Genomic DNA, 25,141 nt, shown 5'->3' with positions numbered 1-25,141 from the left:
AGACTAGCACATGCTTACACTGCCAATACTAACATAAAATAAAGGAACATAAATAATATCATGAGAATATGTATCCATACAATATAGAACTATTGAAGTGAACTTATGATTACATGACCATGCAACAGGCACGAGAATTCATATTTTAAAATATACCTAATCATTCAATCTAATAGCACGTAATTTTAAACAATAAGCACGTAATATTCATGCATTAAACAATTTATCCAACCAAGCCTTTAGCTAACATTCTAACGGTCGGTCCACTAACTCTGATAAGCTTAATTTGACATTTCTCTACCTTCTCGAGATAGCCAAAACTTAAGTCGACTCTAACAAAGTTTGGTTTCACTGCCAATAGTCTAACCCGACTTTAACTATTGGTCTTATAATTTATTCATATAACTAAATAATAATAATAATAATAAATTAACCTACTATTTTGAGACTATAACTTTAATTAATAATAATAATTAAATTGATTAAACTAAAATGTATGGTACACAATTTTTTAATTATAATATTCATGATTATTATTATTATTATTTAAGTTTGACTATTACCGTCAAAATGATCCTAACTCAATGGTAATTAATATATACTTTTTGGTTTACTAATATAGGCTTAAACGTATATGCTTACTTAAAAAAAATGTTCGACCATTATGAGATATGAGATTGAACCGTTGACTTAATTAATCATGGTTAAATTAATAAAAATATAATTTTACATATTTTTTAACTTCAAAAAAAAAAAAAAAAAAAAAAACTTAAAATAAAAATGTCTAAAAAATATTATGGTCAGTTAGTATTATGTTTTAAAAATATATTTATTTTTTAATAATATTTAAAAAATACTCGTAAAGAAAGAGTTTTATTAATATCTTTTAACATAATATTTTTATCCTATACATTTAAATAATATCTATTAAATTTTGAAAGTAACATAATGCTTTTTTATCTTTATTAAAAAAAAAAAAAAAAAAAAAAGAACTACCATCAATATTTATTTAATTTCGTAATTATTTTTTTAAAATTTATTTATTTTATAACCATTATTATTTTAATTAAATATTTGATAATAAATAAAGAAATATTTTAGTTTTAATAAAAAAATTGAATAAATGCGATTAATTGAATTTAATTTTTCTTTTTGATGCAAAATTACTCTCTACCGCTTACTTGTTTACCCATATATATATCAACACTAAACTCTGTTCGTCTTCTTCTCTATATCACCCTTTCTTCCTCTGATCTCCGTTCTTCTTGATCCTGATCGTACAAGCTTGAAATTCTTCACTTTGCCGGTTCAAATTACGTAAATTTCTTCCTCTCTCTTGGAAAATGATTGTTTTTACAATCTGATCATTGCGGAACTCCAGTATTTTATTCTATTCACTTCGATTATCAAGCCTAATTCCATTTCTTGTTGTTCGATCAGTTCTCGGTTACTGGGAAGTGGTCGTCATCTTGAACGTTTTTCAATTTCTGCAATGCTCTCAGTACCAAGATGAAGATGAAGAGGGGGAGGGCGCTAGAAGTGGTATCCGGCACTATCGTTTCCTTGCGCATATGGCTTTGTTATATACTTTTTATTCTTTTCATGAACACGAAGCTTCTTTCATTATTGTATTTGTTTTAATTGTTTCTTGGTAGATTCTAAATTCTTTTTCTGTTTATTGGTTTTATGCTTCTTTAAGTTGGTAATAGGACTTTGCCATGGTAGGAATGCCAAGAAGAAACGTGATTAGGATTGAGTTTGCTGAGTAGTGTCTTTTTGGTCATTATTATGATCATTTGAATTGCTCTTACCCCACGCGAATTTCTATTTTCTTGATATGTTTTTCAGTTTTTCTTCAGCAGTGTCATAATTTAGGATGGATTAAGGATACGGCATATGCCTCTCATGTAATTGTTTGTGTCACTCTGCTTACGAGTTTACTTTTGGTCATGATTCCTAATGGATATCCCGCTACCTTTATAATGCCTGTATGTATGCGTGCTACTTTAAAGGACTTCTCAAGATCAACACTTCAGGAAAATAAAGGAAAAATATTTACAAAACGATGAAAGAATCATGATGGAGGATTCCATAACATAAGGAAGAAAAAACAACTCTGGTAATAACGGATGTCTTCAATGGTATAAGGACGTCGCATTCAGCTTAATTTTGAATGTCTATCTCATGTTAGTTTTTGTGTTGTCATGCTGAATGTGAGTATATACGGTAACATGATTCTTAATGGATTCATATATATATATATATATATATATATATATATTTCTGTTGTTGGTTTATTTCTGAGGCTCAAGAAGAGAAGGGAAAGGAAAAACAAAAAAGATATTATGAATGACTATGGTGTTTTGACATGAAACAACTGCTGAAATTTTATGAGCATGTCTATAGGAGATTAGATGGATACTGTCTAACTGTTTGACAATGATTATTGGAGTTATTCCTCTATTGACAATTAATATCTATGCCTTCAAAGTTTCAGAATGAAGTATCGATTGGTCTTGCTTTCCAATCCATATAGTCCTGCCATTTTTTTTAACAATTGGCTGAACAAATCATGAAATTTCTTGTTAAAATTTTTTAGCATGGGATTTATTGTGAAAATCTGTTAATCCAATTCTTATAAGTTTCGTAGTCAGTACTTACCTGAAGAACCCTTTGAGTTTTTGTATATTAAAGCTTTAGGTGTCTATAGTCTGTTATGGATATAAGCTCATTCTTATTAATGACATTATGTGTCAAATTCTTCCAACTGATATGTAACCCTTGGCCTAGTACTGATTTTATGCTGTTATTAGTTGCTTACTAAGACGAGTTTTAGTTCTTTGGGTGTCTACCATGCATTTAGATTCTAATGTTCGTTTATGTAAAGCTTACTTTATTTTGAACATTTTTTTTTTTAATTATATACTGTTTGATTGTTTTTGGATCAATTTTTTGTTTGTTAACTTTGTATAAGAATTGTTATGCACACATTTTCCTTTTTATTTTTTTCTTATTATTTATTTTTTTCTCTGTTAGCCTCCAAAAATTAGATCGTTCATCAATAACGTTACATCTGTTCCGCTCGAGGATATTGAAGAACCTCTAAAGGGTTTCGTTTGGGAATTTGATAAGGTGGCTCTGAAACTGGATCATCATTTTGCTCTATAGTTACCAAACAGTATATTCAGACTTGTTTCATTTATTTTTTAACATGCAGGGAGATTTCCATCATTGGGCTGACCTCTTCAATCATTTTGATTCATTTTTTGAGAAGCACATAAAGTTCAGGAAGGATTTGCAGGTTGAGGATAGCTTTTTGGGCTCCGATTCTCCATTTCCAAGAGAAGCTGTTCTTCAGATTCTGCGTGTCATAAGAATAATTTTAGAGAATTGCACTAATAAACAATTTTATAGCTCTTATGAGGTTTGTTTTTATGTGCAGTAGTATTTTCCCATATTTCACTCTTCCTAGTGCATACTGACCATTGATGATAATTGCTTATTATTTTGGATTTACGTTTGTAATTTCATCCTTCAGGCATGGCATGCCATGTTCATCTGTAGTGCAAGTGATAAATACTCTCCATTTAGCTTCACCATTGCACTATCATCCACTAGCATTTCACAAATTAATGTTTTTGGTTCATGTATTACTGCAGCAGCATCTATCATGTCTTCTAGCTTCAACTGATGCCGATATAGTTGAGGCCTGCTTGCAGACTTTGGCTGCTTTTTTGAAGAAATCTATTGGGAAGTACACCATTAGGGATGCTTCTTTGAACTCAAAGTTATTTTCTCTTGCACAAGGATGGGGAGGAAAGGAAGAAGGTCTTGGACTGATTGCATGTGCTTTGCAGAATGGTTGCAGCCAGGTTACTCATGAGTTGGGTTGCACACTTCATTTTGAGTTCTATGCGATAAATGAATCTGGAAGTGAAATAGAACAGTTGGCCAAAGGTCTGCAAATCATTCATTTATCTAATGTCAGCTTCTGCCTAGAAACTGATTTAGAACTTCTAAGTAAGTTAATTGCAAGATTCAATGTGCCTACTAGTTTGAGATTTTCTCTTCTGACAAGGATGCGGTTTGCAAGAGCATTTCATTCTCTATCTGCTCGGCAGCAGTATACCTGTATTCGCTTGTATGCTTTCATCGTTCTTGTTCAAGCAAGTGGTGATGCTGATGATCTAGTTACTTTCTTTAATTCTGAGCCCGAGTTTGTAAATGAGTTAGTGGGCTTATTAAGCTATGAGGATGAAGTTCCTGTGAAAATACGAATCCTTTGTCTATTATCATTGGTTGCACTTTGTCAAGACCGGTCACGCCAACCAACTGTGTTGTCTGCAGTGACTTCTGGTGGGCATCGTGGCATCTTGTCCAGCCTCATGCAGAAAGCTGTTGATTCTGTGATTACTGATACTACAAAGTGTTCAATTCTTTTTGCTGAGGCCTTATTATCAGTCATAACTGTTTTGGTCTCGTCATCATCAGGTTGCTCAGCCATGCGTGAAGCTGGCTTTATCCCTACTCTTCTACCTCTCCTTAAAGATACAAATCCACAACATTTGCATTTAGTCAGCACTGCTGTACATATTTTAGAAGTTTTTATGGACTATAGCAATCCAGCTGTTGCATTATTTAGAGACTTGGGTGGATTGGATGATACTATTTCTCGCCTGAAGGTTGAGGTATCACATTTCGAGAATGGTTCAAAGCAACAGCGGGATCATCTTGAATATGATCGGAGGAATTGGCAAGTTGGCATTGCTGCTTCCTCAGATTTGGATGACTTGCAGCCTTCCTACTCTGAAGCTTTGCTATCATACCGTCGACGATTGCTGATGAAAGCCTTACTGCGTGCTATATCCCTTGGAACTTATGCCCCAGGAAATACTGCCCGCTTTTATGGTTCTGAAGAGAACTTGTTGCCTCATTGTTTGTGCATAATATTTAGAAGGGCCAAAGATTTTGGTGGAGGGGTTTTTTCACTTGCAGCTACTGTTATGAGTGATTTAATTCACAAAGATCCTACTTGTTTTTCTGTCTTAGATGCTGCTGGTCTTCCTGCTGCCTTTCTTGATGCTGTAATGGATGGTGTTGTCTGCTCTGCAGAAGCAATAACATGCATTCCTCAGTGTCTGGATGCTTTATGTCTAAACAACAATGGCCTTCAGGCCGTCAAAGACCGCAATGCTTTAAGGTGCTTTGTGAAAATATTTACTTCGAGGACTTATCTGCGTTCCCTTGCTAGTGATGCTTCAGGATCATTATCTAGTGGGCTTGATGAACTTATGCGTCATGCGTCTTCTCTCCGTGGGCCTGGAGTGGATATGCTGTTAGAAATCTTGACTTCCATTGTAAAAATAGGATCTCCGGTTGATGCTTCTTGTATGTCAATTGATCCGTCATGCTCTTCTACTGCAGTTCCCATGGAGACTAATGTTGAAGAAAGGAAATCTGTCCTTTCAGATGATAAGGGAACTGCCAAGACGGGAAACTTGGAGCAAAGTGGTGATGAGCTATTTCTTGATCAATCTATTACAAATCCAGAGTCATTTCTTCCTGATTGTGTGAGCAACGCTGCCCGTCTTCTTGAAACAGTTCTTCAAAATGCTGATGCATGTCACATATTTGTTGAGAAGAAGGGTATTGAAGCTGTATTGCAGTTAATTTCTTTGCCCTTGATGCCCCCATCTGTGTCAGTTGGTCAGAGCATCTCTATAGCCTTCAAAAGCTTCTCATCTCAGCATTCTGCTTCTCTTGCTCGTGTAGTATGTACATTTTTGAAAGAGCATCTGAAATCAACAAATGAGTTCTTGATATCCATTAAAGGGTTACATCTTGCTCTAGTTGAATCTTCGAAGCAAACTAGGGGTTTGAAACATCTTTCATGTCTAGAAAGTATACTGTGTTTGTGCAACTTTTTGTTGAAGGGGACTACAACTTTGGTTTCTGAACTGGGAATTTCCGATGCTGATATATTGAAAGATATTGGATGCACTTACAGGGAAATAATTTGGCAAATTTCTTTGGATAATCATTCAAAAACAGATGACAAGAAAAGTGCGGATCAAGAATCAGAAAGTTCAGATTCAACTCCTTCAAATACTCCTGGAAGAGAGAGTGATGATGATGCAAACATGCCAGTGGTGAGATACATGAATCCAGTTTCCCTTAGAAATGGTTCTCATTTGTGGGGTGGGGAGCGTGAGTTTCTCTCTGTTGTTCACTCTAGTGAAAGTCTCCATCGCCGTAGTCGACATGGGTTGCACTTACGAGGTGGAAGAAGTGGACGATATCTAGAGCCTTTTAATATTGATTCTGAAGCTTCTGCTGGAATTCCAGAGGCATCATCTACTCCAGAGTTGAAAAAGAAAAGTCCTGAGGTTCTTGTCTCTGAAATTTTGAACAAGCTTGCTTCAACATTGCATGCTTTCTTCACAGCTCTTGTCAAGGGATTTACATCATCCAACCGTCGTAGAGTTGACTCTGGATCATTGAATTCTGCCTCAAAAGCTCTTGGAACTGCTGTATCCAAAATATTTCTTGATGCTCTTAATTTCTCTGGGCATTCTAGTTCATCAGGACTTGATATTTCCTTGCCAGTGAAGTGTCAATATCTTGGAAAGGTTGTAGATGATATGGCAGCACTTACATTTGATGGCAGAAAGCGTACTTGTTATTCAGCTATGATTAATAACTTCTATGTACATGGTACCTTCAAGGAGCTAATTACAACATTTCAGGCTACAAGTCAATTGCTATGGTCACTACCATATTCTGTTCAAAATTCAGCAGTTGATCATGAGACGACAAATGAAGAAAGCAACTTGTCTCATAGTCCATGGCTATTTGATACGATACAGGGTTACTGTCGTGTGCTTGAGTATTTTGTTAGTTCTACGCTACTTTTGTCTCCAAATTCGGCATCCCAAGTGCAACAGCTCATTCAACCTGTGGCTGTTGGTCTGTCCATTGGATTGTTTCCTGTGCCAAGGGACCCTGAAGTTTTTGTTCGAATGCTGCAGGCCCAAGTTCTTGATGTGTTACTACCTATCTGGAATCATCCCAAGTTTCCAAACTGTAATCCGTCATTCATTGCTTCCATTGTTTCTCTTGTTACACACATATATTATGGTGTTAGTGATGTTAAACGAAATCACAATGGAATTGCTGGGACCACTAACCCACGGTTCATTCCCCCACCACCCAATGAAGCTACTATTGCTACAATGGTTGAGATGGGTTTTACAAGGGAAAGAGCAGAGGAGGCATTGAGAAGGGTGGGAATAAATAGCGTGGAGATGGCAATGGAGTGGCTATTTAGTCATGCCGAGGATCCTGTGCAGGAAGACAATGAACTTGCTCGTGCCCTTGCACTATCAATGGGGAATTCATCAGAATCATCTAAAGTAGATAATGGTGACAAATCTATGGATGTATTGACTGATGAGGGGCATGCAAAGGCACCTCCAGTTGATGATATTCTGGCTGCATCGTTGAGATTATTCCAGAGTAGTGACAAAATGGCATTCACATTAACAGATTTGCTTGTGACTCTCTGCAACCGGAACAAGGGTGAAGATCGTCCCAGAGTGATGTCTTATCTTATTCATCAGTTAAAGCTTTGCCCCTTGGATTTGACAAAGGATAATGGAGCTTTAAGTATGTTATTGCATATTATTGCGTTGCTTCTTTTTGAGGATTGGAATGCTCGTAAAATTGCTGCACAAGAGGGCATTGTGTCTGTTGTTATAGATATTCTGACAAATTTCAAGTCTAGAAATGCTGCTGCTCCTGCGGTACCAAAATGTGTAAGTGCTTTATTGCTAATCTTGGACAGCATGTTACAGTGTCGACCCAAAATTATTTCTGAAAATACTGTTGGTTCTCCAGTGGGTTCTCCACCTGATTTGTCTGGCGGTGGGCAACTACCCATGTTAGCACCTATGTCCATTGGAGATGATAAAACTGATAAAACTGATAATAAAGAATCTGGGTCAGTATTTGAGAATGTACTGGGAAAGCCTACAGGTTATTTAACTGCTGATGAGTGTAATCAGATGATGCTGTTTGCATGTGACTTGATAAAACAACGTGTTCCTGGAGTAATCATGCAAGCAGTCCTACAGCTATGTGCACGGTTGACAAAAATTCATGCTCTTGCTTTGCAGTTTCTTGAAAATGGAGGTCTGGTTGAACTCTTTAATCTTCCAAGAACTTGTTTCTTTCCTGGTTATGACACTCTGGCTTCTGCTATTGTTCGACATCTTCTTGAAGACCCTCAGACTCTTCAAACAGCAATGGAAATGGAAATACGGCAAAATTTGGGTGGAAGGCGGCATGCTGAGCGTACATCTGCCTGCAATTTTTTGGCTTCAATGTCAGCTGTTATTTCCAGAGATCCCATGGTTTTCATGAAAGCCTCAGCTGCAGTTTGTCAGTTGGAGACATCAGGTGGCCATACTTTTGTTGTGTTATCAAAGGAAAGGGAGAAAGAAAAGGAGAAAGAAAAGGAGAAGGAGAGATCAAAAGTATCTGGAACGGAAGTTGGATTGTCTTCAAATGAAAGTGTCAAGATATCTGAAAATAAGATTTATGATGGATCAGGGAAATACTCCAAAAATCACAAGAAGATTCCTGCAAATCTCACTCAAGTAATCAACCAACTTATTGAAATTGTTGTGAAGTACCCATTGGCACAAAACCGGGCGGATTCTGTTAGTAATTTCTGTTCTATGGAGGTAGATGAACCTGATACCAAGGTAAAGGGTAAATCAAAAGCTGTGGATAAAAACAATTTAGAGGATGAATCTGAAAAATCTACTGGACTGGCTAAAGTGACTTTTGTTCTCAAATTATTGAGTGACATCCTTCTGATGTATGTGCATGCTGTAGGGGTCATTCTTAGACGTGATTCTGAAATGTGTCAACTTCGAGGCTGTAATCATTTGGATAGTGCTGGACAAGGTGGGATTATTTACCATATTTTGCAACGATTACTTCCTCTTTCAGTCGATAAATCTGCAGGACCTGATGAATGGAGAGACAAGCTATCTGAAAAAGCTTCTTATTATCTCGTGGTTCTTTGTGGTCGTTCTAGTGAAGGTCGTAGACGAGTAATTAATGAGCTTGTGAAAGCATTATCTTTTTTTTCCAGCTCTGAAAGCAGCTCGAATAAGAACTCTGTCTTGCCGGATAAAAGAATTTTTGCCTTTTCTAATTTGGCATATTCTATATTGTCCAAAAATTCTTCTTCAAGTAACTTGCCAGGTTCAGGCTGCTCACCTGACATTGCTAAAAGCATGATTGATGGAGGAATGGTTCAATGTCTGACTAATATTTTACAAGTGGTTGATCTGGACCACCCTGATGCTCCTAAAATTGTGAACCTTGTATTGAAGGCTCTGGAAAGCCTGACGAGAGCTGCCAATGCCAGTGAGCAAATAATGAAGTCTGATGGAATGGTGAAAAAAAAATCTCCAGGGTTAAATGAGAGGCTTGGTGACCAGATAAATACAGTCTCAACTGATGACACTATTGGGCAAAACCAAAATGCTGGCAGTCAACAGTTGGTCAGAGAGGCAGCTGAAAATAATCAGCAAGAATTTGCTACTGCTCAAAATTATGGCAATGTACACACTCAATCAAATTGGTCCCTTGAGCGGGAAATGAGATTAGAAGTGGAAGGGACAATGACTGCAAACCTGCATATGGACCTTGGAACGGAGTTTATGCGTGAGGAGATGGGAGAAGCTGGCGTCTTGCACAATTCGGACCAAATTGAGATGAGCTTTCATGTAGAGAACAGGGCAGATGAGGAGATGGGTGATGAAGATGATGATGCAGAAGATGATGATGACGACGACGATGGGGAGGATGTGGATGAGGATATAGCTGAAGATGATGGTGGAATGATGTCCCTGCCAGATACTGATGATACCAGACTGGCAGATGACTACAATGATGAAATGGTAGATGAAGAGGATGATGATTTTCATGAGAATAGAGTCATTGAGAACAGGTGGAGGGAGGCACTTGATGGATTGGATCATCTACAGATACCTGGGCAGCCTGGAGGTGCTAGTGGGCTTGTTGATGTTGCTACTGAACCTTTTGAAGGTGGTAATGTTAATGACCTTTTTCGTTTCCGGAGGTCTCTATACTTGGAACGCCGCCATCAGACTGGTAGGTCCTCCTTTGAGCGATCTGTTGTTGAAGTGAATGGTTTCCAGCATCCTCTACTACTTAGGCCATCCCAGTCAGGAGATATGGTGTCGATGCGGTCATCTACTGGGAATTTATCTCGTGACTTGGATACTTTATCATCTGGGAGTTATGATGCATCCAACTTTTATGTGTTCGATGCTCCCGTTTTTCCATACAACCATGTGGAAAATAGTTTATTTGGTGGTGCGGCTCCACCTCCCTTGGCTGACTATCCTATCGGTATAGATCCATTGCCTTTTGCAGGAAGAAGAGGGCTGGATGATGGTCGTTGGACTGATGATGGTCAACCTCAAGGAAGTACTCAGGCTATTGCAGTTGCTCAGGCTGTTGAGGAGTTGTTTGTATCTTATATGCATGGCATTATGCCTGCAGAAAGCCTTCCTCAAAATTTAGGAGTTCAGGATAAACAACTGGATACCCTTCCGTCCATTAATAATCTAGTAGTAGCAGAATCTGGTAATGCTAGAAGTCAACAAAACGACGACCAGAATCCAGATAACTCTGTTGAAGCCTCACATCATGAAACAAATGTAACTGTTGAGAGTGCTATTTCCCATCACGTCAATTCAGAATCTATAATTGAAGAAGCTGTGGAAAATGTGCAGGAGCATGAACCTATGTCTATTCAACCTCATGCACCGGATATTACTTTGAGTGAACATGACAGGATGGATATGGGAGAACAAAATGGTGCTTCTGATCAGCAGATTGAGACATTACCTCAGTTCGACAACCTGGATTGTGATGGAACTTTTGAAGTGCCTACAGATCTTCATGAAATGCCATCTCAGGCCATATACCGTCCTGGTTCTTCTGAAATGGATGCCGTTGATGGGAATCATGTAGTATCGAACTTTGGATTAGAGATGCCCAATCCTGGTGATTGCCAGGTCTCTTCTGCTGGTGCAAGTGTTAATGTTGACATGAATGATAATGATGCTGAAGAAATTCTTACTGAGCAACATATTCCAACATCTGAGAACGGTAGAGGTGGGTCAACTTCAGAGCAAAATGTGCAGGTTGCTCCGGCTGTTAACCAGGCAGATCAAAGTAGAATGAGTAATGAAGCGTCTGGTGCTAATGCTTTAGATCCTACTTTTTTAGAGGCATTACCTGAGGACTTGCGAGCAGAAGTTCTTGCATCACAGCAAGCTCAGCCCATTCAACCTCCTACATATGCTCTACCCTCAGCGGATGATATTGATCCTGAATTCTTAGCGGCACTTCCTCCTGGTATCCAAGCAGAAGTCTTGGCCCAGCAGAGAGCACAGAGTGTTGCTCAGCAGGCAGAGGGACAACCAGTTGATATGCATAATGCTTCTATCATTGCTACATTGCCTGCTAATTTGCGGCAAGAAGTTCGAATCTTGGACTTTATCTCTGTGTTCATTTCTCAATATGTTTTTGTTTCTGAGTTTAACCATTTTTCCTTCTTGTTTTCCAGCTTCTGTTAAACTCCTCGGAGGCAGTTTTGTCAGCACTCCCTTCTTCATTGCAAGCTGAAGCTCAGATGCTTAGAGATCGAGCAATGAGTCACTATCAGGCTGGCACTCTCTTCAGTAACACCCAAAGACTGGGCAATCGAAGGAATGGCCTTGGTTTCAATAGGCAGACAGTAATGGACAGGGGTGTTGGAGTTACAATTGGTGGTAGAGCAGCTTCTGCCATTGCAGATAGCCTGACGATGAAAGAAATTGAAGGCGAACCCCTTCTGGATGGAAAATCGTTAAAATCTTTAATACGACTTCTAAGATTAGCCCAGGTAATGTAATATCATATGTTATAATGATTTGAGTGATTTTTACCCATTGGATGATTTTTGAACTAAATTTACATTTTATAGTTACTGGACAGTTTAGAGTGTATTCTTAACACAGCCCATTCTGATATCTGCAAATAGATTTATTATTTTTGTGTATACTTGAGTCTGATCCTAGGATTTAAGTATTTAATGCTTTCTTTTGATGAACTGAGGGTTAAATACAAGTTGAGGTTGAATTGTTATGGAATTATGAATGTAGTTTTGATCTGCTGTTACGTGATTAATTAATTAGATATTTGTTCTTACCATTCGGTTCTTTTTATATAATAAAATAGTTTGATTTCCATATTTTTCATAAAACAATAATTGGTTTTGTTTCGTGTTCTATTGGAAAAGTTCTTTCAATTGATGAAAGGAGATTTTTTACCTTTTAATGAGGTAGCCATGTTTAAAAATTGTACTGTCTGGAAAATTAAAATTTAGGTGTTCTGCTGCCAGGTATTCTCCACCTAATGTGGCATTTTATTTTTTTCTTATGTTGTCTAGCCGCTTGGAAAAGGTCTATTGCAGAGACTTTTGTTTAACCTTTGTGCACATAGTGTTACAAGGACAATTCTAGTTTACCTTTTACTAGATATGATCAATTCCGAGGCTGAAGGTTTTGTGGGTGGAGTTGCAACAATCAATTCTCAGAGGCTTTATGGTTGTCAGTCAAATGTTGTTTATGGTCAATCACAGTTGTCGGATGGTAGTACATTCTTCCCTTAATTTTTGTCTCATTTTTTCATTACTATATTTATACTTTTTATGTATCATAACAGGTCTTCCTCCTTTGGTGTTGCGTCGTATTCTTGAGATTTTAACTTATTTGGCTACAAATCATTCTTCTGTTGCCAATATGTTATTCTACTTCGACCTGGAGGCTTTCCCTGAGAATTTGAGTTCTACATTCATGGAAACTAAGAAGGGGAAGGAGAAAGTTGTGGCAGGACTTCTATCAAGTAATTTAAAAAACTGTCGAGCCGGAATTGTTCCTTTGGTTCTATTCCTGAAGCTTTTGAATCGACCACTTTTCTTGCGTAGTGTTGTGCGTCTTGAACAGGTATGATGGATTGAAAAGAGAAGAGCATTGGTTGAAATGACTTGAGCTCAATTTTTCCCTTGGGCGCAAATGCTGCATGCTTCTTTGCAGATTTTGGATATTATTATGCTTTAACATTTATGCTTTTCCCTCTCCCCATTTTCTAATTAAAAAAATCCATATGTTGCAGGTGATGTGCCTCCTTCAAGTAGTTGTTCATATTGCATCATCAAAACTAGAGCATCAGTCCCGATCTGAACATAGAACAGGAAATCCCCCTATTTTGCCTGTTAATGAAGCTAGTGTTGTTTCAAAGTATCCTGCTTTGCCTGAGGGAGAATCAAAGCAAGAAAGTAGTGATGCTGCTGGGTCAACTTCAGGTGGAAAAAGGAGTAATGACATACATAATATCTTCTTGCTACTGCCGCAGTCTGTTTTGTGCAATTTATGCGCACTTCTTGGCCGCGAGGGGTATTCATCTTCCAATTTATAATGTCTTTTGATTTGTCTACCTTATTCTATTGGCGTGTGATGATAACCAATTAGTTATTGGTTTCCTTTTAGCTTTTATATTGACGTTGGGGGAATGACTTTTGAGAAAGTGTTTTTAAGTAAGACAGTTATTCTGCAAGCACACTCGGAAGAAGAGTTTAAAAGCATTTGAAGTGTTTTTTAGTGTTTTGGAGAGTACTTTATTTATGCAACGAAAGTTCATACACATTTTAAAAAGGGGTTTTAATTAGTTAAAAGCACTTATTCACTGTGTCATGACAAACTCACATTTAACCTAACCTGTTAAAGATTTTTTTGTCCTGCAAATGTTTTGTTTTTTTATTTCACTTGAAGAAACTAATTTTGTGTGGTAACTGGTGTTTAGGCTTTCTGATAAAGTATATGCGCTAGCTGGTGAGATACTGAAAAAGTTGTCCTCAGTTGTGGCACCCCATCGAAAATTCTTCATGTCAGAACTCTCAGAACTTGCTAATGGCTTGAGCAGCTCTGCTATCAGCGAGCTTGTTACCTTGAAGAATACGAACATGTTAGGTTTAAGTGCTAGTTCAATGGCTGGGGCAGCAATTGTACGTGTTTTGCAGGTTCTTAGTTCACTTACTTCCCCTTGTACGAGGGAAACCAAAAGTTCAGAGTGTGACATTGAATTAGAGGAGCAAGCCATCATGTGGAGGTTGAATGTGGAACTAGAGCCATTGTGGCAAACATTAAGTGACTGTATAAGTGTGATTGAGACACAATTGTCTCAGAGCTCCTCTTTCACTACGCCAATTAATGTTGGGGGGCTACTCCAGGGCACTATCTCTTCCTCTCCTCTACCTCCTGGAGGTCAGAGACTCCTGCCATTCATTGAGGCTTTCTTTGTTTTGTCTGAAAAGCTTCAAGCAAATCTGTCCATTTTGCAACAAGATCATGCCAATATTACTGCAAGAGAGGTCAAAGAGTCTGCTGGCAGTTCAGACGCACTAAGCATGAAGGGTGCTGATTATCAGAAAAAGTCTGATGGTGCTGTTACATTTACAAGATTTTCTGAGAGGCATCGCCGTATTTTGAATGCTTTTATTAGACAAAACCCGGGCTTATTAGAGAAGTCACTTTCAATATTGTTGAAGGCTCCTAGGCTGATTGATTTTGATAATAAGAGAGCCTATTTCCGTTCAAGAATTAGGCAACAGAATAAGCAACATATTTATGGTCCATTGCAGATCAGTGTTCGTCGGGCCTATATTTTGGAGGATTCATATAATCAGTTGCGTAAACGTCCAACTCAAGATTTGAGAGGACGGTTGACTGTGCAGTTTCAAGGTGAAGAGGGTGTTGATGCGGGTGGCCTGACAAGAGAATGGTATCAGTTACTTTCAAGGGTTATTTTTGACAAGGGAGCCTTGCTATTCACTACAGTTGGAAATAATGCAACTTTCCAGCCAAATCCAAATTCTGTCTACCAAACAGAACATCTTTCCTACTTTAAATTCGTTGGCCGTGTGGTAATTGACTAAAACTGGGATTCTGATATTTGCTAGGATTATTTTGCTGTTTCAATTTGACTTATTATATTTTCAATTTTATGCAGGTTGCAAAGGCCCTGTTTGATGGGCAACTTTTGGATGTTTATTTCACAAGATCTTTCTACATGCACATTCTTGGGGTTAAGGTGACTTACCATGATATAGAAGCAGTCGATCCTGATTATTATAAAAACTTGAAGTGGATGCTGGAGGTGGGTTGATTTTCTGTGTTAATTACAGTTAAACTTGATTTTATGTTATATTGTCCACTTTGAGTGGGCTTCCCCAGAAGGCCTCATACCAATAGAGATGTATTCCTTACTTATAAACTCATGATCATCCTCTAATTAGCCAATGTGGGACTCTCTCCCAACAATCCTCAACAATCCTCCCCTCAAACAAAGTACATCATAGAGCCTCCCCTGAGGTCTATGTAGCCCTCGAACAGTCTCCCCTTAATCGAGACTCGACTCCTTTCTTTGGAGTCTTCGAACAAAGTACACCCTTTGTTCAACACATGAGCCACTTTTTTACTATACCTTCGAGGCTAGCAATTTCTTTGTTTGACACTTGAGGATTCTATTGATATGGCTAAATTAAGGGCATAACTCTGATACCATGTTAGGAACCACAATCCTCCACCATGGTATGATATTGTCCACTTTGAGCATAAGCTCTAATGGTTTTGCTTTAGGCTTCCCTAAAAGGTCTCGTACCAATGGAGATGTATTCTTTACTTGTAAACCCATGATTATCCTCTAAATTAGTCAACGTAAGACTTCCTCCCAACAATGCTCAACAAAACATGGTTTTTTTTTTTTTTTTTTTTTTTTTTTTTTTTTTAATATTTTATTTCCTAACTTTTGAATCTCTCTGTCAGAACGATGTGAGTGACATTCCTGATCTTACATTTAGCATGGATGCAGACGAGGAGAAGCACATTCTTTATGAGAAAAATGAGGTCATAATCCAAAAATTTGGACACCTGTCAATCCTGTTTTTGTGTGTGTGGTAAATGCTTTTCTTTTTGGAATGAATTCTGGCACTACTTAGTCTTTTTAATATTCTTTTCAAATGTTTAGGTCACTGATTACGAGCTTAAGCCAGGAGGAAGAAATATAAGGGTTACTGAAGAAACAAAGCATGAATATGTAGACCTTGTCGCAGATCATATTTTAACCAATGCTATCCGCCCTCAGATTAACTCATTTCTAGATGGTTTTAATGAGCTCGTGCCTCGAGAACTTATTTCTATTTTTAACGACAAAGAGCTTGAGTTACTCATCAGTGGGCTTCCAGAAATTGATTGTGAGTTCTTTTATACAAAATAATTTTGTGTTGTCTGGTGTTTTCGGGTTACTATATGAGGTTTTAATCTTTTTTATGTTGTCTTTCAGTGGATGATTTGAAGGCAAACACAGAGTATACTGTCTACACAGCTGCATCAAGTGTTGTGCAGTGGTTTTGGGAGGTAGTTAAATCCTTTAGTAAGGAAGACATGGCAAGATTGCTGCAGTTTGTGACTGGAACATCAAAGGTAATGGCAAAATAAAATGTTGTTCAAGTCTGTTTGATTATCTTTTCTATAAGATTTCATCAACATTTTTAATGTTTCCCTCATGGTTGGTCCCAATCTGATGCTTGAAATATTGCCCTTTCTGTGGATGTTTGAAATGGTTGGTGTATGTTTAGTCTTTTTAGTCTCGAGCATCGTGCACTTGTAACATCTTGGTTCGCAAGTAAAGATATCTTGCCACACACACAAACACTAATATTTTCGTAGCATAATGATTTTTTCTTGAAGTCATCATTTATTTGTGATTTTTCAGGTTCCACTGGAGGGTTTTAAAGCTTTGCAAGGTATCTCTGGGCCTCAAAGGTTTCACATTCGCAAGGCATATGGAGCTTCTGATAGGTTGCCATCAGCCCATACATGGTGGGAATCTAAATGCCGTTCTATCCGAATTCTTATTTATGCATTACTGTTCCTATTGTTGGATGTTGGATGAAAGCCCTACATCGGCTAATTTAGGGAATGATCATGAGTTTATAATCAAAGAATATTCTCTCCATTGGTAGGAGGCCTTTTGGGGAAGCCCAAAGCAAAGCCATGAGAGCTTATGCTCAAAGTGGACAATATCATACCATTGTGGAAAGTCGTGTTTATCTAACATGGTATCAGAGCCATGCCCTAAACTTAGTCATGTCAATAGAATCCTCAAATGTCGAACAAAGGACTCCAAAAGAAAAAGGAGTCGAGACTCGATTAAGGGGAGGCGTACTTTGTTCGAGGGGAGGTGTTGGATGTTGGTTGAAAGCCCCACATCGGCTAATTTAGGGAATGATCATGGGTTTATAATCAAAGAATACTCTCTCCATTGGTATGAGGCCTTTTGGGGAAGCCTAAAGCAAAGCCACGAGAGCTTATGCTCAAAGTGGACAATATCAACCATTGTGGAGAGTCGTGTTCATCTAACACCTATTCTATTGTTTTTTAGGCATTCAATCTTCTGAGAAATATTCTTCCAGCCTTAACAAACAAGTTCTCACATCCTTTCTTTCAGCTTTAATCAACTAGATCTTCCCGAGTACTCATCGAAGGAGCAGCTTCAGGAACGCTTGATGCTTGCCATTCACGAAGCCAGTGAAGGATTCGGCTTTGGTTGAGCCACGGTTCGATTTGCATTTGGAGACAAATGTTATCTGAAATTGCCATGTACATGTTAGTGAAATACAAAATTATGGGCAGCCCCAGCATTGGAAAACTTGCGAGGATCGATCGAGTTCTCTGGAAGATAAATAAAAAGCTTGCGACCGAGCAGACAGAGTACTGTGGGTTTGTTTGAAGACTTTGACGTGCATATCACTCGCTCCTCTTGCAGCCAACAAACTAAACTACGTCTGATGAGTAGTCAACCTTGTTATGTTTGTGTATATAAACGTCAGGTTGGTAATAAAAACACTGAATGTATATATTTTTCTGAATGGATGGCTTAAACTTCGTCCTCAAATCATTTTGGTTTTTTGTTTTACAGGTGGTCAGATTTGGTGGAAAACAACAGAAACAAGCATAGCCATAGTTCCTAGGGATAATATGTGAGCTTTTTGTCCTTATTTCAAGGGCCATTGTTATTGCCACTGTTCTTAGTTTCTTTCTTTTAAATGATTGGTGGGAGGTAAAGGGATTTTGTTTTTAATAATTCTACAACTTTGTATATTGGTATTCGTAATTCTTTTTCTTATTGGTTTAATAAGAAAAAAAAAAAAAAAAAAAAAAAAGACTGAAAAAGAAGGTATTGTACCCAATGTGTCTTCGTAATTCTTTTATTTGCTCCTTTAGGGTTTAGGGTTTGGACTGTTGGGAGTAAGCCGTAGCCCCCGTGGGCTACTCGAGAGTGAAACCCGAAATTGAGACCTGATGGTTCGTCTTCTTCACTTGAAAGTGTAGAATGAACTTTCGACCTTCCCTTCGTTTATTCGACGATGTTTCGATGATTTTGACGCCGTTGTCGTTTCCAATAGAGTTTGTCCATTCCTGGTTTGTACAACAACTCCACAGTACTACTATGCTCCTAAATCCCCAACAATTTTACTGAAAACTCGAGATTTCTTCCTTTGCGTTGTGTCTCTTGAATTTTTATTCCCTGTCTTGATTGCATATAAGTAGAACGTTTGGGTTGGTATTGAAAGTGTGAGACGGAAGCATTGAAAGTGTGAGACGGAAGCATTTCACCACGTTTGGAAATCTCGATTTACCAAAAGGTTCGAAACAAACAGCTACATTCTTTTTATTCCATTTCAATTTGATTTCTTCTGATTTTAAAAGTTTCAACTTAAATGTCTAAATCTTTTAAAAATGTTCTTTAAAAATAAAACCAATGCCTAACAAATATCATGCATTTTAAAAGTTTCAAACAGCATTTCACCATGACCATTCTCTTGTGTTGACTTTTATGTTCTTTATTTATTTATTTATTTTTTTTTGTTCGGTGATTATAACCAATGCCTAAATCGAGACCTTTTTAAATATGAATTTTCAAAATTAACATCAATACCCTTAAACTTTTAGAAAAAAAAGTGAAAAAGTTTGGAGGTAATCTATAATCTTTGAAATATAATAGTTCGTGGCATCGTACATTAAGGACTTTTTTAAACATTTCTTTTATAAGGGTTAAGATTGTTAATGTTACTTTTGCACTTAAGAGTCATGTCATGCATGCAGTTGCAACTTTATTTTTAGTAGAAAAATCGATGCCATGAACTTTAAATATTCGTAACTAAAATCTTAAAACAAAACAACTATAAATAAATAACATGAAATTTAAATAAAACAAATCTCTAAATCTTGAAGCGGAGTCGTATGAAAGGGAGCAAATGTTATAACTTAATAAGTCAAAAGACAGACCTACTTTCTCCTCGACACAACTTTTATTTTTAATTTTAATTATGAGTTATTAGGACTTTTAAAATTTCATAAGTATTTTTTTAATATTATTTTTGAAATAAAATATTAATAGAAAAAATATATTAACTTTTTTTAAAAAGAGTTTTAAGATTATTATGGAAAATTTGTTATTTTTAGCTTTTTAATTAATTTAGCCGATATTTATTATTATTATTAATAATTATTTAGAATCGAAATAAAAGGCAGCAGTTGGAGGCCGATTTGGCATAAACAAAATCTCTTCTTCTTGTCTCTCTTGCTCGCTCCTCTCCTTCTCCTGGTGTCGCCATCCTCTTTCTTCCCTTCTTCCCTTCTTCGTTTTGGCCGATTATCTTCTCCTTTCTCCCAATTTCTGCAATCATGGCGGTATGTCATTCCTCAATTCATTCCATTTACTTCCCCGAATTCGGTTTTGTTCTTTTGCTTCATTGTGTCCATTTCCCCATTTCGTCATCTCCTTTCTTTCTTCCTTTTAGATTCACTGCCTCGATTGTTCCCCCTCTTTTCTTGGAGATTTTCTTCCTCATTATCATTATCATTATCATTATATGTTTTATTTCTTCCTCTTTTTTGAATTCAAATGATTTATTTATAATTTTTGTGATATGTTATGAATCTGCATTTCCTCTCCAGTCTGATCTTATCATCTAGTGTGTTAGTCACTGGGACTCGACATTTTCGTATGTTTGGATTGAATTTCCGTTATCATGCCCAAGTATTTGTAATTGATAGAATTCTGATAGACCAAGGGTATTTAAAATTTAAATCAGCTGTGAAGAAACATTTTTAGTTTTTCCCATCACTTTCTCATCTTTTTATCTCGCAATTCCTTCGTCTAATTTATGATTTCTGCTATTAATTATGAATCATCCTATTTTTATATCATAATGGAAGAAAAAGCAATAAGTCCTTCAACTTTTTACTTCGAAATCCATGATCTATATTTTAAGAGACTAAACGTTCGGAATTTGAATCATTATTTTCATTATTCGTTGTATGACTGCTTTTGATCGACAAATCTGAACATTTTTGTTGGGTTAAATTATAAATTTAATCCATGTACTTTAGCTCTGTCTAGTCGTTTGAGCTGTTAAACTTTCCAATTTGGTCTTAGAATCTGGATTACGCTTTTCTCTAATCCTTTCCATTGCATTATTAATTGAAACTGATGTGGAGGATATATTACATAGATTTTCGTTGGACATTTCATTCATATTGTTAATTGTTAATGATGGGGACATGATATAAGCATATAATGTATGCATTTTAATGTCTAGAATCAAATAAATGTATGTACTTTAACAGGAGAAGGGTCAGCCACTACCGAAGTTTGGTGAATGGGATGTTAATAACCCTGCTTCTGCAGAGGGCTTCACTGTGATCTTTAATAAGGCAAGATGTGAGAAGAAATCCGGTGGCCAAATCGGATCACCTGGAAAGGCACTAAGGCCTGCAGCAGCAGGCTCTGGCAAACCTCAGGCTGTAAGATCCTATGAACACAATGTTTTTTCCTAGCCTTTTCTATAATGCCTGCTATATGTGTATATACCTCCTCTTCATTGTGATATTTACTGATCATTTGTGCGCCTAAATATGTTCGGAATACCATTAGGATAAAAGGGTTGGTTGTAACTCGAGGGAATGGGATCGAAAGAGATGAAGGTAGATCGTTTGTTGGTTTTGGATGAGTACGAATATTCTTGAAGGCTGATCCCTGCCAATCACTACCTTTTATATTTCGATATTATTTCAGTTATTTGGTTTCTATGAAAATATTAACTTTCTTCTAAGAGTTATCTTATAATGGACTTCTGTGCTTGTTTGATCATTCTTCATTGAAATGAAATAGATGTTTTTGGACTTTGGAATGATGCTCAAGCACTGTTTTTTGCTTCTTTTGGTTTAATCAACAACCAGTGAGGTGAAATGAAATTGATGCTTGTTTGATCATTCTTTATGAGCTGTTACACCTTTCCTTGATGGGATTATGTTTTTTTTCTGTTCCAGAAATGGTTCTGCTGCATTCAGAGCCCACCTACAGAATCTTGATGGTACTACCTGTCTGTAGATAACCACCGAAACGGCCTAAGATCGTCCACTGGTCTTCGAAGAAGATGAGATTTTCAAAGCTGTGATCATCAGCCTGCTATACTATTTGCTTCATAATCTGGGTCATGGAGGAAAAAGGTAGAACAATTTTACCTTTGTTTGTGATACTGCTATGATAAATGGTCACTAGAAGCTGAGCTATTCCATCTCATTTGTCTCTACCTCCTTTCTGCCCCTTTTTGCCCCTTATATCTTATATTCAATCTCTATTATTCTTTCTGAAATGGCTTCTCTCTCTCTCTCTCTCTTATTTCATTTTCATGTGTAGAATATTCTCGGCTACTCGAAAAAACCCCTTAGAGAAACTCCATGCCTCAGCCCATGAATCTCGAGTCGAGCGTAGATCACATTTTCATGCTTCCTAAACCATGGAGTATAGTTTTTATGTTGAAATTATTGACAAAAGTTAGAAGTGAGGACTTAAAATGATGCATGAGACATTTAGAAAGTAATTATCGAACCACTCACAAACCAAACATGATGTGCTCTATAGTTTCAGAAAGAAAAGAAACAGAAAAAACAATGGAAAACTCTTCAGCCTTTGCATCACTTGTTCTTCCATCCTCCTTATACCACTAGCCAGAGTTTGAATCTGCCATAGGATTTTGATTATAGGTTCCCGACCTTCTTCTCGAATAGGCGTCGTAAGAGGAAAACTTGTAGACTGCTCGCACCGACGAGTACCGCTGATTCGAATATGGCCTTCTGAATTGCCCTTATGCTCATTGCCTCAATCACTGCAAGAATTTCTTCACTTTATTGAAAACACTCTCAAGCAAACAATAGGGTTTATAAAGCCTTGTGGTTATTATAATAATACCTTTGGCCTGTTGCTCTGTCTGTGCCTCAAACCATTGTTGCTCAAACTCAACAATCTCCAGTTTGTCTCTCAGCCTCTGTATTTGCTCAAGCAAATGGCTCAAATCTTCTGAAAATGTCATTTGAAATAGAACCTCAATCAATCTGTGGCACCGCTAGCAAATATTGTCTTCTATGGACTTTCCTTTTTGAGTTTCCCCTCAATGTTTTAAAACGCGTATGCTAGGGAAAGTTTTCCACACCCTTATAAAAGTTGTTTAGTTCTCCTCTCCAACCAAGGTGTGATATCACAATCCACTGGGGGTTTAGCATCCTTACTGGCATATCGCGGTGTCTGGCTCTGATACCATTTAGAATGGCCTAGGTCCACTACTAGCTGATATTGTCCTCTTTAGGCTTTCTCTTTCGGGCTTTCCCTCAAGGCTTTAAAACGTGTATGCTAAGGAAAGTTTTCCACACCCTTATAGAGGTGTTTCGTTTTCCTCTCCAACTAACGTGGAATATCACAAAATCAAATAGGTAAAAGCATGTCTTTTAAGGTTAAAAATCAATACCGTTTTCGCAGGGTAGTTCATAGAATTGATTATCAGGAGTGATGTGGCTGTCAAAATCTATAGTCTCTTGGTTAGCAGATTTGTTTGTGAAGCATAAGCTATGTAGTCCTTTTCTTCCTTCAATCCTCTCCTCTGAAGATCCATTCACCTGTAAAATGATCTATAAATAATCAAAAACCTCGAAACGTGAATCCATAGCCATAGCTCGAACCCTAATTTGAGATAAGCAGGTTTTGATAAGGTACGACACATAAACCCTAACTCATGAGTCGAAGTAAGTTTTGATAAGGTACGACACATAAACCCTAACTCATGAGTCAAGTAAGTTGTAACTAAAAGATCAATGCAAAGAGATGAATTGGTATTGCTAACGAATCCAACCTTGTGAGAAAAACAATCGTCTTTGTCGATCATTAACTTAATCTCGAACTCAGCCTCTGATGATACCAACAAAGTCACCATCACCATTATGATCATTAACCAAACTCTTAGCATCATATGTTCTTATTTGACGCTCTCTTTCTATCTCTTGTGGAAGGATTTTTTTGAGAAACCAACGAAATCGCAAAAATAGGTTCTTTTGTTCGATAAACGATTTATAAACTAAGATATATATAATTTAAATTTGTGATTCAAAAAGATTTGGGATCAAGAATATAGAAAAATAATTGACAAGATTTCTTTTTATCATAAATATATATAGAAGATAAGATTCTTTTTTAATGATTTACAAAATTAATCTTTTGTTGAAAATTAATATGGATTAATTAATAAATATTTATTTCCATCCATTTTAAAATTGAGATTTTAAATTATTTTGATTTTTATGTATACCTTACCGTTTTGTTTAATATAAATAAAATAATTTAGATTTGTAAACACTCATTTTTTTATTTTTATTTTTAAAAATTTTTTAATTCGTTTCAAGATTTTTTTATTTGAATATAAGAGTTTTTAAATTTCTTTTATGATAAAGTATATATGTTTCTAAATTTAATTAATAAGTATTTGCTTCTATCACGATCTTAAATTATATTATTTCACGGGTAAACAAAATAATTTATATTTATAATACTAAAACTATAAGATAAAGATAATGCGAAATAATATATCATTCATTTGGACCGAGTTTATTGAATCTATATTCTATAATTCTAAAATAATGAATGAAGACGAAGAATTATTGAATCTTTCATGTGACATTATGTTGTTTTTGTTCGAGAGTTGTTTAAATCGAAATTATTATTTTCTATAATATCATCGTATTAATTAGAATTCGGATTCATCCATTTTTCAAATTTTAAAAATTTTAATTAATAATATTTGTTCCAATCAATTCTAAAATTGAAACCTTACCATTTTAATTATTTAAACGGAGGCTTGATGATACTTTGTTTAAGAATATAATTATTGGAAATATGACCAAAGTCCTATCGTAAGAAAATGGACAATATCGTACTATTAAAAAAAAGACCCTTAATCTTTTAGTCGACTATATATATATATCAATTAAATTATATTAAAATTAACGACATTTAATTTCAAAGTGGGCTCGTAATTAAAAAATGGATAATGATTATATAGATATGAAAAGTTTAAGTTTCGAATTAGTGGATGATGACGAAGGGAGTGGTAATGTAATGTCATATGTAAAAAAGAAGAGACATAGGCCCATGGATCTATACATCTCGACCGGAAAAGAAACAATAGAAAAAGAAAGAATTGGAATTGATCGATATATTTCTCGGATTTTTTTTTTTTTTTGGCATACAACAAACCCGAAGTTTAATTCGATCCCGTATGAGGTAGAGTTTCTATAAAAGAAAAAGTTTATTACTTAAATTGCCTTCCTATACTAAAAAGGGGACGAATTTGTGGTTTAATTGTTCATTAATTAGGTGGATAGATAAGAGAACGAAGTACTAATAATCATTATATATTTCAATATAAACATCTTAATATGCTATTCTCGAAACTTTTAGTACACTGACCTAGTAACCTAAATTTGAACCCGACTTAATTTAAAATTATTATAATTATTAAATTAATCGTTGTTAACCTAAATTTGATCGAGGCTTAGCTTAGACGGATTGTTATTAAACTCTACTTTTAAAAGTTAAAATA

At 36.4% G+C, this 25,141-nt stretch overlaps 2 protein-coding genes across 2 annotated transcripts; both read left to right on the top strand.

Moving 5' to 3' along the window:
- The first annotated feature begins 1,190 nt into the window (after positions 1-1,190).
- Positions 1,191-18,321, top strand: LOC111810750 (E3 ubiquitin-protein ligase UPL1). Its single transcript, XM_023697520.2, has 17 exons — positions 1,191-1,317; positions 1,441-1,542; positions 3,037-3,132; positions 3,218-3,424; positions 3,660-11,588; positions 11,675-11,992; positions 12,539-12,740; positions 12,814-13,094; positions 13,264-13,544; positions 13,951-15,070; positions 15,157-15,303; positions 15,972-16,052; positions 16,174-16,399; positions 16,489-16,628; positions 16,921-17,027; positions 17,656-18,037; positions 18,127-18,321. The coding sequence occupies exons 2-16, from the start codon at positions 1,510-1,512 to the stop codon at positions 17,756-17,758; spliced, it is 11,271 nt and encodes a 3,756-aa protein (XP_023553288.2). The 5' UTR covers positions 1,191-1,317; positions 1,441-1,509; the 3' UTR covers positions 17,759-18,037; positions 18,127-18,321.
- A 1,425-nt stretch (positions 18,322-19,746) lies between these two features.
- Positions 19,747-21,868, top strand: LOC111810827 (protein NOI4). The gene is made up of 3 exons (XM_023697633.2): positions 19,747-19,901; positions 20,841-21,017; positions 21,543-21,868. The coding sequence occupies exons 1-3, from the start codon at positions 19,896-19,898 to the stop codon at positions 21,582-21,584; spliced, it is 225 nt and encodes a 74-aa protein (XP_023553401.1). The 5' UTR covers positions 19,747-19,895; the 3' UTR covers positions 21,585-21,868.
- Positions 21,869-25,141: the final 3,273 nt, after the last annotated feature.

This window comes from Cucurbita pepo, chromosome 14 (assembly GCF_057944985.1).
Source record: "Cucurbita pepo subsp. pepo isolate OVF chromosome 14, ASM5794498v1, whole genome shotgun sequence".
In the NCBI taxonomy this organism is placed as follows: Eukaryota; Viridiplantae; Streptophyta; class Magnoliopsida; order Cucurbitales; family Cucurbitaceae; genus Cucurbita; species Cucurbita pepo.
The sequence above is the reverse complement of the archived record's forward strand: the minus strand, read 5'-3'. Positions and strand labels throughout refer to the sequence as shown.

What these genes read in the sequence shown, in the direction of transcription:
- LOC111810750 (XM_023697520.2), top strand. Translation starts at nt 1,510, where the DNA reads ATGAAGATGAAGAGGGGGAGGGCGCTAGAAGTG. An exon ending in GCACTTCTTGGCCGCGAGGG is followed by an intron (nt 13,545 to 13,950) that starts GTATTCATCTTC and finishes ACTGGTGTTTAG; the next exon opens with GCTTTCTGATAAAGTATATG. An exon ending in TGGGCTTCCAGAAATTGATT is followed by an intron (nt 16,400 to 16,488) that starts GTGAGTTCTTTT and finishes GTTGTCTTTCAG; the next exon opens with TGGATGATTTGAAGGCAAAC.
- LOC111810827 (XM_023697633.2), top strand. An exon ending in GCTCTGGCAAACCTCAGGCT is followed by an intron (nt 21,018 to 21,542) that starts GTAAGATCCTAT and finishes TTTCTGTTCCAG; the next exon opens with AAATGGTTCTGCTGCATTCA.